General features: G+C 44.7%; 2 protein-coding genes across 5 annotated transcripts in view; one reads left to right on the top strand and one right to left on the bottom strand.

Annotated features, from left to right (window-relative positions):
• B4GALNT3 (beta-1,4-N-acetyl-galactosaminyltransferase 3) overlaps positions 1-16,460 on the top strand; it is a 403,403-nt gene that overhangs the window by 204,043 nt on the left and 182,900 nt on the right. The window lies entirely within an intron of this gene.
• Positions 3,953-16,460, bottom strand: part of KDM5A (lysine demethylase 5A) — a 55,518-nt gene continuing 43,010 nt past the window's right edge. For all 4 annotated transcript variants that reach the window (XM_048500336.1, XM_048500337.1, XM_048500338.1 and 1 more), the window contains 5 exons: positions 15,086-15,229; positions 14,553-14,712; positions 14,104-14,324; positions 12,375-12,785; positions 3,953-5,802 (listed from right to left, as the gene is read on the bottom strand). In XM_048500336.1, the coding sequence (XP_048356293.1) occupies positions 5,590-5,802; positions 12,375-12,785; positions 14,104-14,324; positions 14,553-14,712; positions 15,086-15,229 (1,149 nt within the window). In that variant the 3' untranslated portion in view covers positions 3,953-5,589. The remainder of the gene's footprint in view (positions 5,803-12,374; positions 12,786-14,103; positions 14,325-14,552; positions 14,713-15,085; positions 15,230-16,460) is intronic.

Genomic DNA, 16,460 nt, shown 5'->3' with positions numbered 1-16,460 from the left:
CCTCCGGCCCACTCCAAGACCAGCAACTCAGAATCTTACCTTGAAACGGAACCACCACTTGGAGAAATAGCACTGTGCCCATTTCAGTGTTCAAACTGGACATGATGTTCTATGCCAGGGCTTTGAAGTCCTCCATTTGTCAGTATTCATACTCACCAAGCCCTACTGGAAATTTCTGATATGTTTGAGAAGTCTGACTGTTCTTCGCAGCAGCGGCAGCAGCAGCACAGAAGACCGAACCAAGTTATTTCACTGTTACCTCCTGCCAAACCCAAAATAACTTTGCAAAATTCCTTTAAAATAAATCTTGTGCCCGTCTATTACCATTTACGGCACTTCCAACCACATTCATTTCCCTGCAAAGGGATGGCAGACCTTTGTCACCATCACCTGGCATTGAGCAGGAAATGCCTCTGGAAGTTCCATTTAGTTGAAGTCCCCAGCCAGAGAAAGACTCATCCTCTCTAAATCCACCCAAAATCATTGTTACGGCTTTAGCTTCATAACTCTGCGTTTTATTGAGCTTGACAGTCCCTTCGAGGGAACTGAGGATTTACACTTTATGTGTAGCAGTTATACAAGCAAAGCCTCCCTGCATGTTTTTATATCAAAGCTATTAAAAGTCTAAAAAGAACACATATTCTATATCTTATGGAGCAAACCAGTTCTCCTAAAAAGAGGTATTCTGCCAGTTACCTTTGGCAACTCCGCTCACATTCTACTTGCTTTTGTGCTCTTAGTCACTTTTTAATACTATGCACTATGCATCATTACGTTTCATCAGCTTTGGGGCGGGGCCATCGCTCAGTGGCAGGGCATTTGCTTGGCATGCAAAAGATCCCAGGCTCAGTTCCTAACATCTCTATACTCTGTTCCACAGAAAGATAATAGGGTTGTATATTCCTCCGCCACAGAACAAAGCATGCCGGACCTTCTTTGCTGTAGCATGCTCCGCCTGGGTCCAGTTGCCTACCTAAGCCCTGCTCCCCCCCAATCCGTTTGAAAGTCATCCAATGAACTATAAACGCTCTTGTATCAAAGTACCATGTTCAATAATGCAAAAAATAATGGTTTAGACAAAAGCAGCACATAAAAATGAATTATAACTCTCATATTTGTTAGTGATTATACATACAATTTTCTCAATCGCTGCACTTCAACTGACCATAGTATCTTTCTGTGGAACAAAGTGTAGTTCAAGAGTCAAGTAGTAGGTGGTATGAAAGATCCCTGCCTAAGACCCTAGAAAGCCAATGGAGGACAGAGCAAATACTGGCTTTGATAGATCAGTGGTCTAATTCACTATAAGGGCATGTGTCACTAGTCTTCTCTACATATACCATATTAGTAACTAAGGTGACTTTCTCTGCCTTAAGACCCGGAGTGGCCAATTTTTTCTTCATCTCAAATCCTGCCTTCAATCCCCTTCCCCTTCCTTTGATCTTATCCTTTTATTTTAATCAGTATTCACTGTCCTCTCCTTCCTACATTCAAATATGCCGCACATCTGTGCATGCCCGATGAGCGTTACTATATCTAGAAAACCAACGCTCATTTACGACATGCAGCCAATACCATAAAAACCAGGTTCAATTCAACGTCATTAGTTGGGGGATAAAGATTTCTTACCTACCATCAAGGATCACCCATCAGATGCCATGGGCAAAATTCCAAAGCCCACAAGCCCTCTTGGTTAAGGTGCTCCATTTTTTCCTGCCCCACAGGGATATATCAATGTATTGGACAGAAATTGGGCAGAAAAATGTGCAGCGCTTGAGCATGTTTAATGCCTGATAAGAAGTGACTGGAGGCCAAGGGAAGGATCAGCAGGACACCCATTTGACAAACTTCAGTTACTGCATACCACCACCTTCAGTGCTTTTTCAACATGTAGAAGACTTTTGTTTTTTAAGGGACCACTGTACTGGAACTGAGCAAGAGCCACCCTCTCCAAACCAAGAAGCCACATACGTTGCAATGAGGTAGAACTCTGAATCATTTGTATATATAATTTCAAGGAACATCTATCCTACTCCTAAACTAACAAAAGACAAACTCTTGCCTTAAGGAATTCTGGGCTCTCAGCACCATCTACCACCTATTCACTGACGGAACCGGGGTGCATGTCCTATGATTGGGCTAGCCTCAATTAGGCTATCAAAATATGAGTTGCTGGGGCCACTTCTGGATTAAGACTGATGTAAGACTGAACTTTGAATGCATTTTAAAATGAACAACCTGGGTCTAAAGTGGGTATGCAGGAGGAGAGCACCTCTGACTTGGAACACCAAAGCTCCCCTGCTGCAAAATGTCTCTAAAAACTTGCATGACTGACAAGGTAAGATTCTCCCCATGGGAAGTAAGCAGCACTTGTACCTGCATCTGCAATGAACTTTGGAGGCGCACAGAAAGGCCCTTTCAACCTACTCCTACCTTTGGACTAAGGCAAGAGCTGCAAGTGTGCCAGAGTGAATGAGATACCACTGGCAGGAGCATTTGTGGACCCTGGGGAATGGGGGTCCAGTGCATCATTTCCAGAAATCTCTACTGTTGCAGCTGGATTAAAGTCAAGATTAGCATGTAAAAACACTGGACCAGTTTCAGCAGGGATCAAAGAATATTGCACTGCAGCTGCATACTAGACTCTCAGGAATCTTTACCACCATGTATAAAATATGCTGGAGCTACTCTCTATTATCTGGAAGAGGGGTGGGTCTAGAATAACAGATTGTGCCCAGCCTAGGTAAACTCAACTGAGTTCATGGCTGAATACTACTTCATTGAGGACTTCTCAATCGTATTTCATACCCATGCACCAACCCCAGAGAAATGGTATGAAAGCAACGATGACTGAATAGGCTGAATATGTTGGAGCCAGCTAACGAGTGGATAGCAACCAGAAAGTATGTCGGCAAAGGGAAGTGGCGGGAGTCCACAGCAACAGCAAAAAGTTAAACATGCAGCAAACCAGAGTAGAGCCCAGTTTTCAAAATTAAGTGACTATCTGAGCCCAAAAAGTAGGGTAGACGCACTAAGAAGGAGACAATGAGGCAGAAGGGAAAGTGTGTGCGAACTACACACATTCCACCAACTAATAATGAAACTGGGGGGTGGGCGGGAGATGGTGTTCCAATCTCTATTATGCTAGGCAAGAATACAGTATTTGGAGAGACTGGAAGGGGGCAAAGTAAACATCCCTCCCCTCCAGTCCACAAGCCCAGTTTCTTTTTACATCTTCCTCCTGCTACAATTCTTTTTACATCTTTCCTCCTGCTAGCAATGACTAGCCACTGCTTCCTAGCCGGTATTAAGTTTTGATAGAAAGGCTTTGATTGTCAACCAAAAGCCATTTACGCTTAGAAATGTGGGTATTATTCTGTTTTTGTTTGTTCTCTGCAATTCAAATTCTCTTACCTTATGGCTAGGTGTTCTGAATTGCAGCTCAATTGCTGCATTTGTTGTGGCTGCAATCCAAAAAGAGAGGTGTGTGTGTGAATGTGCAAATGCACATGTGCCGGGGGGCAGGGCGGAGAGAACCAAGTGCTCGGTGAATTCTTTTTATATATCTCAAACTTTGCCCATTAAACCTGTGAAACAAGCTGGTTTTCAATCAAATAAGAGTTTCAAGTTTAAACAAAAGTGGGCAGCCTATTCAGCCTATAGTGAAAACTTAGAAGAAAACCAGTCAGCATTTACATCTGCTGCCACTGTGTTCTCAGGGTCAAGGAGGAAGCACACAAGGGATCGCTGGTGGTCCCCAGAACACTTTGAACCCACCCCCCCACCCCCAGTTGCAGGCAGCCTTCTCCCCATCACTGATGTTACTGATCAACACACGCTCTGATTATGTGCATAGAGATGTAAACAGGAAGAACCACCCGTGCCCCAGGCCAGAGATGCTTATCGATGAAGTCTCCAAGTACTGGATGCAACAGAAGGGACACAAAAACAGTCAAGGAAGAACACTACTTTTTTTTTATCTTTTAGAAAATCCCAACCCCTGCATCTAAGAAGACCGGACACTATAGTTACAACACTCCTAGAACTGCAGAATTATGGAAACACAATAGATAATGGGGAGCAGGGGAAGACACCACAATGGCCTGTTTCAGACACCCACTTACAGAAAAGCCAGCATAAACTGGAGACAGCAACGACCAAGGAGCCCCGCTAAGAGAACAACCCCTGACATGAAGGTAGCACATGAAATGTTTTCTTTTACCTATTTAAAACACAGGCAGCAGGTGGAGCAAGGATGTGGGGAGTAACTGCTAAATTTCCTTGTACTACAAGGAAGCAATGAAGTTAAAAAAAAAACCTAAGCCTGTAGGCAGGTTTTAGTTTTGTGAGCCTCTCTCTCTCTCTCTCTCTTTGTGTGCTGCTGGTAACCATGGTTAAGTATAAAAACCAAAGAAAAATAATCTTTTTCTTTTTTTTGTAGACAAGTCAGTAGTCCGAGACATAGAAAAAAGTAAAAACCAGTCCTTTTTTAAAAAAACGGGTTTACTAAAACAGTTGTCACCCGGGACGCACAGCCCCAAGCTGCCTGTCTCCCAGCAAAGCAAGGGGGTGTGAGGTCAAACCGGACTGGTAGCCGACTGCAGGCCTCCATCCACTGAAGCCTAAGAGGTGAAGAAGCAGGGCTGGCAAACTGTACCTGTGGTCTGCTTGTGGAACTGTGAGGCTACACAGCCGGGCGATGTTGGGAATACTGGGGAGCTGGAGTTCTTTCACAGAAACACACCAGTATGGAATTGTAAGGAATGGGGGCTGTTGCCCTCTGCCCCAGTCTCTAGATGCGTTCGCTCACGACACCCCAACCTTTACCAACTGCACCTCGCTTCACGCATTGTAGTGAACAGGGTGTTGGTAAATGCCTAAGACAGAGGAAAATGGCCACCAGAGCAGGAAGGAGTGCTTCACCAAAGGGATGTACCATAGCGACGTCTTGAGTTAAGGAGCTTTCCCTTCAGGAAGAAAAGGGACCCCACTGGAATTAGGGTACACACACACAAAAAAGCCCCAATCCTTGTTTCCAAGACCTAAAGCTCCTTTGCCTTCTAACAACCCCACCCCACCCCCCAAGAATTAATGTCATTCTCCACCCACTCCCAACCCCTCCTGCCTGATGCTAAAAGAAGGTTTTTTTATCCACGCAAAGTGACCGTGGCTGCCTCGATTTCATTAGGAGGCCCGGGAAGTGCCTTCATCGCCACTAGGCGGCGTGGTGGGGTTCTGAGCTCTCAACAATGCCCGCCTTTTGCACTGAGCTGCTGAGTCAGGAAAGCATCATCCATATGCCTCACATCTGCTCAGCCGGCAGGCAGGGCCTACGCTCAGCCTTCCAAGAAACACGGGAGGAAAAAAAACCCGGCTGGGGCTTCCAATGGGGTGGCATCTGCATAGCTCGGTCAATGCCCCTGTGCCCGTAACATCCCACTTCATACAAAAGGAAGCCAGCTGCGTGGGGCTAGCTCCACCATAGGGCTGAACGTCTATGGAAGTGGAGCGTTCCAAGTGGCTACGTTCACATCACACCATCTTCTTAGTGTTCCATTTCCCTCCAGTCCCAGTGAGACTGAGCAGCTGCTAACTCGTCTCCTTGAGGTCTTCCATGGGTCGCTTGAAGCTCAGCAGGAAGTGAGGCGGCGGCGCATGTGTCGGACTACCCGGGCCCTGCATCTGTTTCTTTGCACAGTTTATACAGATATAATCTTCACTCTCTGCCATTTCTGGTGAGACACCAACACAGACTTGGTGAAACCACTCGTCGCAGCCACCGTCACACTGCACCCAGTCTACCTACAAGAAACAACAGATGCGTCAATTACAATGCTGAGGGAGAAGAGAAGTAAAGGCTACATTCAGTGCATCAACCTTGGCATTATGAGCAAAACCAAGGATGGAACAGCAACTTATTCAGAGGTCACAAAAGGGAACAGAAGGCATTTTGTTACCGAATCAATCACCTTCAGAAAGCACCAGTACCAGCAGCTTCAGTAATAATTTCAGAAACTGGTAGCTGGTGTTACCAGGTCGATATCTCTTGCTCCCAAAAAGTTTCAAAGTCACCCAAATAGGATACACTGAACAAGGTGGGCTAGGAATTTGCCAACAGAGATGCTAACTATCAAACTTGGTGGATCAAACAGATGGGGAGGCACAAGGGGAGAGTCCATGGGAGTGGGGGAGAGATCCCTCTATGGGGATTCCTCAACAGGGACTCCGGCTGTTAATGAAAATCCATCTCTCATTCTAAGCTACTGCTTTTATGTCTATATTTCAGAAGGGTTTGTAGAGCATGTATATGTAGAACAGTATTAGACCTACGTATTGTCGAAGGCTTTCACGGCCACAATCATTCGGGTGTTGTGGGTTGTATGGCCGTGTTCCAGTACTACTGAAACATGGGCATACAACACAGAAAACCCACAACACCCTAGTATGAGACCTATACAATACCATGCTTAGAAAATCAGGTTACATTACCTGATCAACTTCTACATCATGGAGGATCCTCTGGTTTGAATATGTCCTGAGACACTACTCCACCCCAGCTTCTTACACAGTGTCACCACCATACATGACACCACATGGAGTAAATGAATGAAACAAAATTTGTATTCTCCTATCTTTAAAACAAAGCTATTTTCTGTTGCAACTCCACAGGTCAGGAACGCAGCAAAAAAGGCAGCTGCTGTGTATTTACCGGCCAGATTCTGATTAATTGGATTGTCCATTTCTATTTGCCCATTACATTCATTCTCTTTTCACCAAGGAATAAAAAGGGCATAGGAAATAATGTTCTAGAACACAACATCGGCCTCAGAGACAAAGCCAGGATCTGCACCTTTGCCCAATTAGAGAAGAAAGCATAATTGGGATGAAACATGGAGTCTTAGGGGAAGATCTACAGCTCAGTGGTCAAGCAGAAGGTCCTGCTGAAATTCCCAGCATTGTCAGATAGATTATTAACAGACAGATTCCTGCCAGTATAAGCAGGGAGAACAGAATAGATGGAGCAGCAGAGTAAGGTAAATGTCATGAATTCAAACCAAATAATTAAAATTGAAAGAATAATATCCCCTAAGGTAGGGTTTACATTGATTTTGTTCTGCCTGTTCCCAGCAACTATTTAACATGCTATCCTCATAGGTCAGAGGTGTCCAACTCTGGCGCTTCAGATGTTCATGGACTACAATTTCCCATCAGCCCCTGTTGGCATGGCCATGCCAGCAGGAGCTGATGGGAAATTGTAGTCCATGAACATCTGAAGCGCCAGAGTTGGTCACCCCTGCCATAGGCACGTAACAAAATTAAATATCATCACTCTCTCAAGATAAATGCAGATCCAATGGAACCACAACCCGATTATTACACTGCACAATCCTTTTCAATTCAAGTTTACGCTAAAGCTTTTTTTTTTCTTTTGAGGGGGGATCTTGCTATTCTGAGCCCAGCCTACATTCAGTGACTAAGCACTGCTAGGAACAAGATCAAAGGATTCTTCTCCAGTTTCTTTTTTTAAATATACACAGATGTGGCAAAGAGTTAATGGCTATCATGCACAGGCAGGACTGTATCTTAAACAGCAGAATACATAAAAGAGGAAACGCAAGTTGGGGGCAAGTGTTAAAGGGCAGCTAACGCAAACCAGAGGCAAGTATGCCATCATCAAAAGAGAAATCGGGCTTTCGTTCTTTCTGCTGAAACATCCATTTTGGCTTCTGGACGGCCAGCTTTGAAGTCTGACCTTGAAGGATGAACTATGTTAAGATTACAGATGCCCCAACATCAATATCAAGTTCCCTCTCAGTTTCAGTTTTTAAAATCATGTCTCAGAACAACACTTCAAAGTGCTTATGGGGTTCTACTTCAACCCTCCCCCCATCACCAGCATCAGTTAAGGAGCAGGTAACCAAATAACTATGATGACCGAAACAAAGATCTGTCGTCCATCCCCCACTTTCCCCCCACTCCCCGGGTTGATGGTTGCCACTTAAAAGTGTAGGATCAGTGACCAAGCACTATTTAAATTCTTAAAGATGGCACCAGCCAAGTGCTACAAAGCTAAACAGGACCTGGGCTTGGTGCTTATCAAGCATCCTGCCAAAGAAAAATCTATGACCAGGCACAGGGCGAACAACAATTGATATAGACACTTTGGCTGTTCATTAAGGAATGTGGTTCTTAGCTGGCCCATATACCTGCCAAGATCAGCTTGTAAGGCCTAAGGCAGTGGTTCTCAACCTGGGGGACCCCTTTGGGGGTCGAACGACCCTTTCAGAGGGGTCGCCTAAGACTCTCTGCATCTCCATCTGTAAAATGGATAAATGTTAGGGTTGGGGGTCACCACAACATGAGGAAATGTATTAAAGGGATGCAGCATTAGGAAGGTTGACAACCACTGGCCTAAGGAATGCCATGCTCTCCAAGACAACCATGACTGTATCCCCTAAAACTCGCCTAGGGTATGTGGCAGGACACATTTTGGATGTAATGTTCCATACTAGGTTGAATACAGCATACCTGGCTATTGTGGATGATGAGCAACACCACTGCCATAGTCATTGCATTACCCTCTGGGAAAGCAGATACCCTTCTCTCCTATACTCTCACTAAGGCAGTGAGCCAACACTACATTCACAGAATCATAGAGTTGGAAGAGACTACAAGGGCCATCAAGTCCAGTGAGCTCTCATAGCCAATATATCAACCACACACAACCAAGCCTATTTCAAAAACCAGGCTTATGGGGCAGCAGCAGACTGCATTGCTCCCAACAGTCTTCTAACACTTCCTCTTTGGCTCTTGTCTCCCTGGTTTATGGATGACCCAAAGCTTATGAATGAAGGAAGCTGGCTTGGCTCTGCTTATAAAAACGGACCTTTTCCATCTTTCTACCATCATTGCATTGGCAGAGCAACAAACACTGGGCTGATTTAAAGGGCTGAACGGCCCAAAGTTGCTTGCGTTTTCTAAATCTCTGCCAGGTTCTGGCAAACAAATGGCACTTGGGGCTGTTCTAGTTTGTTTCCACCTGCAATAAGGAAATGGTATCCTATCAGTCCTGTGGCTTCCTCATAAGCTTTTGAAACTAGTGACCATTGGGGTATAGGAGTGATGGATATAGATCACAGAAGCACTTGAATAATGTTGTTAGTTCCTAGAGGAAACACCCAAAGGGTAGCACAGCACTTCCACCATCCACCATCTCCCAGGCATTCTTTGCCAACACTAGTATTGCATCCTTACTAGGTAGGAGGCCACTGGAAGAGATCTAACGCTATCAAGTATTAAATGCAGACGAGACAGCTATGTTTGTTACACTAACAAGGTCCTACAAGCTCAGTACTCCAGCCGTGACTTGCCAAAGATGAGCCAGCTGATTCTTGGAACGGATGGGTTGGCATCGGTCCTTGTGACGACTGATGACTGGGGAGGGGCGGGGAAGAGAGAACAGGAGATGGACATTCTCCTCAATAAAATGGGTTGTCGGTGGGTTAGCCTGTCCATCTCAAGGCTGGACTCCGATCTTTATAGAGCCAGTAGGATGATAGTTGCCCACCGACTGTTTGCTGTTGATAACAGCAATTAACGCAGTGGTGGTGAACCTATGGTACAGGTGCCAGAGGTGGCACACAGAACCCTCTATGTGGGCACGCACAGCATCCCATCCCCCCCACATCCAGGCTGGCTTAAGCCGCTGAGCTCAATTATTAGCATTAAACCTGAGATCTAGTTTTGGGGAAGCAGTGTAGGTAACCCTATTAAGCGCTGTTAAACCCACTGATTTTCATGCGAAGAACTAAAGCGCGATCCTTTACCTAGGAGTAAGCTTGGTTGCTGGCAATGGGGCTTACTTCTGAGTCGTGATTCACCCGTTGGAAGAGGTGCAAGGTTGCTTCAAAGCAAAGCCACCAACTACCACCAAGCTTACTCCCGAGCAATGCACGCCTCGGAGCCAACTGTTTTTTCTAAACTAAAACCTCAGTATTCAGATAAATAAGTGGGTTTTGGGTTGCAATTTGGGTACTCGGTCTCAAAAAGGTTCGTCATCACTGAACTAACCCAATGTGGGCTCAACATCAGAAAAATGTCAACGGTACCTGCAATTAAGGAGTAGGTAACCAAAACAACAATGATGACCAAAACAAAACTGTAAACACGACAGCTTCCCATATGTAGCAGATGGGAAAACAACAGAGTCCGTTTATCAGTTGGGGGAGGGGGGAAGTTCTGATTAAGACCTGACAAGAATCCCTCTACAGTCTTTTACTTTCTGAATAGAAGTGCAATGGCAAGAAACAAAAAGGTCCAGTTCCTCACATTTGCATCTTGATTGTGGCAGCAGCCAGAACAGATTTTTACTACTCCATTCAGCAAGAGAGTTGCAGCTTTGCTTTCGGGTTCAGACACAGGTAACCAGCCATCCATGCTTCTGTCAACTTGTGGGTGGAGTGCTGCAACTCTCTTGGGGGAAGAGTGCTGCAATTCTCTTGGGGGGGAAGCTACAATGGACTCTTAGAATGTAATATTTAAACTGATGTAGAGTAGAAGATGAAGAGTTTGGATTTATATCCCGCCTTCTCTCATGTAAGGAGACTCAAAGAGGTTTACAAATTTCTTTCACTTACTCTCCCCATAACACATACCTTGTGAGGTAGGTGGGGCTGAGAGAGTTCCAAAAAACTGACTAGCCTCAAGGTCACCCAGCAGGCTTCATGTGTAGGAGCAATTAAACAAATCCAGTTTATCAGATAAGACTCTGTTGCTCATGTGTGGAGGAATGGAGAATCAAACCTGGTTCTCCAGATCAGAGTCCACGGCTCCTAACCATTACACCACACTGGCTCACATACAAAGTTTGACTCCCTGGAATGGATTATATGATTGACCCTGCATTCTTAAAAAGCCTGTATGCTGAATATCTGGGTCCTGCATCCCACCATGGTCTTAGAACTAATCATGCCTTCAGAAGTAGACCAATAATATAAGAAGTTAGAATGTAATCTGCAAAGAAGTGCTTCTGATGGTTGATCCCTGGCTGGAACTCTTTCACCAGTGATCTGCTAGAGCCCAGACTCCTGAAAGAGCTTTTTTTATTTATACTAGCACTGACTGGACAAGTATGCGTTGGCAGCCCAATTTCTAAAAATATTTTATGTGCATAAAGAGTCATCAGGAATACTATAAAACTATTACCACCACTGCTGAGCAGTCTGGGCCAAGTAAGTCCCCCAAAGACCCTTCAGAATGCTGTGAAGTTTCTACACAGTGTGATTCCACGTCTCTGCAGTTAAATCCTGCAGCTAAATCCTGGCTTTTGCAGCGTATGGAAATTTCTGCAGCAGGTTTATGCACTTGTGCCGAATTTACAATTTACATTTTGAAGCAGGGGTTTTTTTGCAGACGAAAGGCAGAATTTTATTTTCAACAAGAACCACATGCCGCCAAAGTGCAGAATGTGTTGTTCAACTGCAGTAGTGCTTTTTAAATTACTGAATACATTGGTTTCTGCCCCACCTCCTCCACACACAGAGAGATAAGCAGCTAAGTGACTACACATATGCACCACATGGAATTCCTGCAGCTCCAGTGAATCATAGCTATGGGCATGCAAGTCCAAAGCAGCTTTGTGGAATATTCTGTAAACAGAAGCACAAAACACTGAGCCTGAATATTGCTTCTATGGAGCTGAAGCCAGAGTCCAAAGTTATTGCAGAGAGACCTGAAAAGGTCTCCAGGGCGGAAGAGATTTAATTTGCTATAATCCGATCAGTTCTAAAAGCTCCGCAGATTTACCTTCAGCAAGAAAAGTGGGGCAGTGCGGCATGTGGCTTCCCTCAACCTGCAGACTCACGGCTCACAGGCTTTATGCAAGAGCCTTTGAAAGATTAACTTTCCTAGACGAGGACGGCATGGCCCAGACTTTCACTTCGATACACACCAAGACTCAGGAAGAGTTTTATCTCAAGCCTGGAATTAACTCTTGGCACATTTTACAGAGTTCCCACCCGGGGGGGTGGGGGTGGGGGGGAGATGAGGATATAGGAAAGCAGTCTCGGAAGATCTACTGAGCAGATCCAACAGTCATTCAACTTCTTTACTACATCTCTTAAGCACTCGCCAAAGTTTACAGTTCACTCGGCAAGACTGAATTAATGCTTTGATATTCTGCTGCTTTTAGTGCACACACACAGAAGAAACACCATAGAGTTCATTCTCAGTTATTAGAAAGCAGACTTTACAGGGTTTCTGCTTTATATATTTTAAAAAATCAAAATGACAAATCTCTAAGACACTTCCAGATGCCCCTGTCATCTGAAGCGGGCCAGAAGGATCCCTGAAAGATTTCAGTTGTGATGACCCACCTTGTCCTTGCAGGGTCTCTGGCAGTTCTGGGCAGCGCACACCGCATTCTCATCGTCTGACTCTTCTGCTCCTGACCAGTCGTACTTGGAAGGGATATCCAGGACTTTCTTCTCCCTCTTTTTTTCTGTGCACTCTTTCACCAGCTCCACCTTGGCCGCGGCCGCTTTCTCGCGCTTCTTTTTCCGTTCCTCCTCTTTCGCTAGCTTCTTGGCCAGCTTGTTCAGCTCTTTTGTCTTGTCCATAGTCAGCTTTAGTTTCTTCTTCTTGGGTTTCTCCAGCTTCTTCAAGTCTTTAGACTTCTGCTTCATCTCGCCAAAGAACTGTTCCGCTTTCTCGAGCTTGCGCTTCCGCTTCCTCTCAGAAGAGTCTCTTCCCCGCATTTTTAATGGCTTCTCATCCATACTGTCATCCTTTAAATAACAGGTTGACAAAAAGAAAGACCATAAGCCAGTGGACCTCTCAGTTTATTTCATGGCATATTAGAAATACGAAGTAGACTGGAAACACATTTCCAGGATATCATCTTGTGCACTATAGGAAACACACACTGCTGCACTGCATTGTGGGACAATAACTGCTGGGAGACTGCTGCTTCCTTGCCCCCTACACCAGAAATGTTGGTCTCCACAGACTACACAGCAAGTTATATAACACATCTCCATGTTCAACATTTATTAATGTACACTAGTGAATGCTGCAGAGGGCAGAATTTTGAATACGCAGATGCTACTATCCTGATCACTTTGGTCTGTGGTAAAGCCATCCAAGAAGAGGGGGCCTGGAGGATGACTCAAAGGGGCAGGACCCTAATCTGTAGCTGTGTCTAACCAGAAACATCAACTTGAAACACAAGTGATTCATTAAGATAAAGGCAAACGGGAGTTGTGCCTCACAACATAGGCTTACTAAGCTGAAATTCAAGTCTGGAGTGCCAAGCTGATTGGTCAAAGATAAACTGTTTCTAGGATGGCTTGTGTTTGCAATTAAAGCAGTACACAAAGAAAAAAATTAGTAGCTTTCTTGGAGGGCTGATCTGAAGGTGACGAGTGAGTACCTATCCACACATATATCCAAGCAATCCCCACAGTCTCAAGCAACACTTCCACCATACAGCTCTTCTATCTCTGGGCTAGCAAAGGGAGGCAGGACAGTCAACACTATTCAAGGAACAAATTTTAGTCCTAAAGTTTCCCACTGCTACTTCTTTAAACCCAGCAAGAAGAAACTGAAGTGTGTTTCCTGGATCAGGTCAAGGTTCCTGAGTGCTGAAAAATGAAAAGATCAAGGAACCCACTCCCAAGCTTAAGAAAACAACAGAATCTATACAGTGAATCCCGAATTTGATTAATCACACTAAGAAGCTAGACAAGTTCGGGGGCGGGGGGAAGGTCACCACCAACAGCCAAAGAAACTGCACTGAGAAAAAGTCCTACTCCAGATTCCATAATTGGCAAGGGGAGATAATCTAAGCAAACATTTCATAAGTGAGAGCTTTAATTAATTGTTTTAAGTTTTTACAGTACCTGCTGAGGGTAAAAGAACAAATTGCTTATCAAGAAGGTAAGCTCTGTTAAGGAAGAAAGACAGAGAGGGAGGCAGCCTGAAAGAGGCAGGAGAGGCTGGCAAGTAGCAGCCATAGAAAGCAGTCCCCTGAAATGTCACCTGCGAGGAGTCGATTTTCAAACAGGCTAACCTGGCCAGCATCCTGTTGGAAATGTGCATCATTACCTCCATGATGTGAAGAAATCTGTCCTCAGAGGGTGGGTGGGTGGCTTGCAAGATCCGCCAAATGTGCTGGGTCTCATCCAGAGATACTTCCAGAAGATCTCCTATCATCATCAGATCTTCTAGCTGTGATTTGGCTCCAGAAGACAGCTCAAGCACTGGGGGCTCTAAACTGCGCGGCACCAGGGGGCTCTTACGAGGTTGCTTTCTTGGAGTGTTGGAACCTTTCGGAGAAACAAAAAGGTATACAGGGAAAGGGGGAAATGAACTGTATGAATTGTCAGCATTAAAGCTGGAATTACAGCATTTGGATCCCCATCCCCCGTAATCATTACATACAAACTGAATGTAAGGTCAGGATTATCTTTAGTTACTCAGACATTTCAAACCACGCAAAGTCACATGACATTATAGGACCAGACAAGCCCTTAGATGTACCAAAATAGCCTTACCTTGAGAGCAGCTTTTGGATGCTGACGAGTATGCATGTTCAGCACAGAAGGAGGGGGCTGTCCACATGTGTGTTACAACTTCCTCAGATTTTATGGGAATTTCTTCATCACAAAAAAGGTTGGGCTCCAGGCTGCTGGAGGATTTTATGCTGGCATTGTCCTAAAACAAGCAGACAGACTCATAAAGGACTGGAGAACGAAGTCTAAATATTGGAACAAGCGCCGCCGCCCCTCCTCAAAATTACCCATCTGGGTGAACTTGCTATATTCATTTATAGAAACTGGTGGGTTTTTCCCAACCCTCAACGCAGCAGCAAACAGCATCAATTGATTCAAGGACAAAAAAATCAGAAGCAAGATTTTTAAAAAATCTTTATAGGCGAAGGAACAAGCCTTGGATCACCTTTATATGTCAACCCAAACTTTTCACTGTTATGATTACGACAAGCCACTCTAAAGTTGGCTGAAAGTTCACAGAATGAAAACTGACAGAAATAGCTCGAGAGTTCCGATGTTTTTATTACGCCGCTGACCTTTATGTCATAGCCATATGCTTCCCTGATGTCTTCATCTGAATCTGTCTCCTCATCATCATAGTCCATTGTTTGCCGGGGAGAGGATGACACGCTGCTCATGGCCCGGTTAAAGCCAGATTGCTGGAAACTAGTCAAGTGACCCTGAGGAATTAAAAAAAAACACCCTTCTTTGAAGGAACAATATAGACCTACCTCCAAAGACAGAAAACCGGAGAATTAGTTGACATTTGCTTTATCTACCTGCCTTTCTCCTCAGTGGGGACCTACAGCAGCTTACATCATTCTTCTCTTCTTCTTTTTACCCTCACAACAATCCTGTAAGCGTGGCTGGCCCAGGGTCTCCCTGCAAGGTTCCATGGCAGAGTGAGGATTCGAACCTGGGTTTCCTTGTAGCACTTTAACCACTATACCATACAGGTGCTCCAGCTCTGACTTATAGCCTTAAGCTGGTGGATGTAATGCAGTGTTCCAACAACCTGTGATTTTCTATAAATACGGTGGTTGTCAGGGCTGCATTAGAGAAACTGAATTTATAATCGGTACAGGAGGAATACAGGCTGACATCTGAATATTCCTTTTACCCAAAGAAGCTGTAAGCATCAGCACAACCAGTACCAAACTTCTGAAGATGTTTGCGCCCACAGGTCAGTAACTTCAAGAGAGACTGCGCTGGCACTTGCGGCCCAGGAAAAACTACACTGTCAGGTTGGACACCAAGTTTTAGAGGTTACTGACTCCACTGGAAACTTGATAAAGATTGTGGTTTACATCCTGTTAGCCCAAGAGAGATCAAAACAAGGAAATATGTATTATCTGAGCCAGCTTTTAGTGATAGAAGGCCTATTTTCAAGCGCTAGGATTCCCTGGGACAGTAAGGATATAGTCAGGGAAGGTACATGAAGACAGCAAAGTCCACCTTAGGAAAAAAATGAAACTGTGAAGAAAGAAAATCTGGAGAGTAAAGACAACACACAGCAATACTCAGAGGAATCTCATTAAAAACTCTTCCTATAAGCTTTGGGCTATTACAACGGTTCCTTGGATGGATACCTCCCCAGGAGTATGCAGCAGAGCATTTGGGGGTACATGAAAAAAATATGTAATGGGTTTGCTAATATGAGGATACAATTTTGAGGAAATGGGTTACCAAGAGGTATGTGAGTGAAAAAAAAAAGGTTGGGAACTTCTGCTATTAGTGTTATGCCTCCTGCTGGTGAAAGATGATTATGAGAGTTTGAAAAAAGTGCTGTAGCTATGTCTAGTCGAAGGATTTCACAGCTGGAATCAACTGACTGTTGTGGGCCGTAGGCTGGTAGTTTTTGCTCCTAACGTTTCACAGAGAAACACATCTTACCATGACATGCCTCTAAAG

Source organism: Sphaerodactylus townsendi, linkage group LG06, assembly GCF_021028975.2.
Source record: "Sphaerodactylus townsendi isolate TG3544 linkage group LG06, MPM_Stown_v2.3, whole genome shotgun sequence".
Classification (NCBI taxonomy): domain Eukaryota; kingdom Metazoa; phylum Chordata; class Lepidosauria; order Squamata; family Sphaerodactylidae; genus Sphaerodactylus; species Sphaerodactylus townsendi.
Note: the sequence above shows the minus strand (reverse complement) of the source record. Positions and strands in the feature narration are given on the sequence as shown.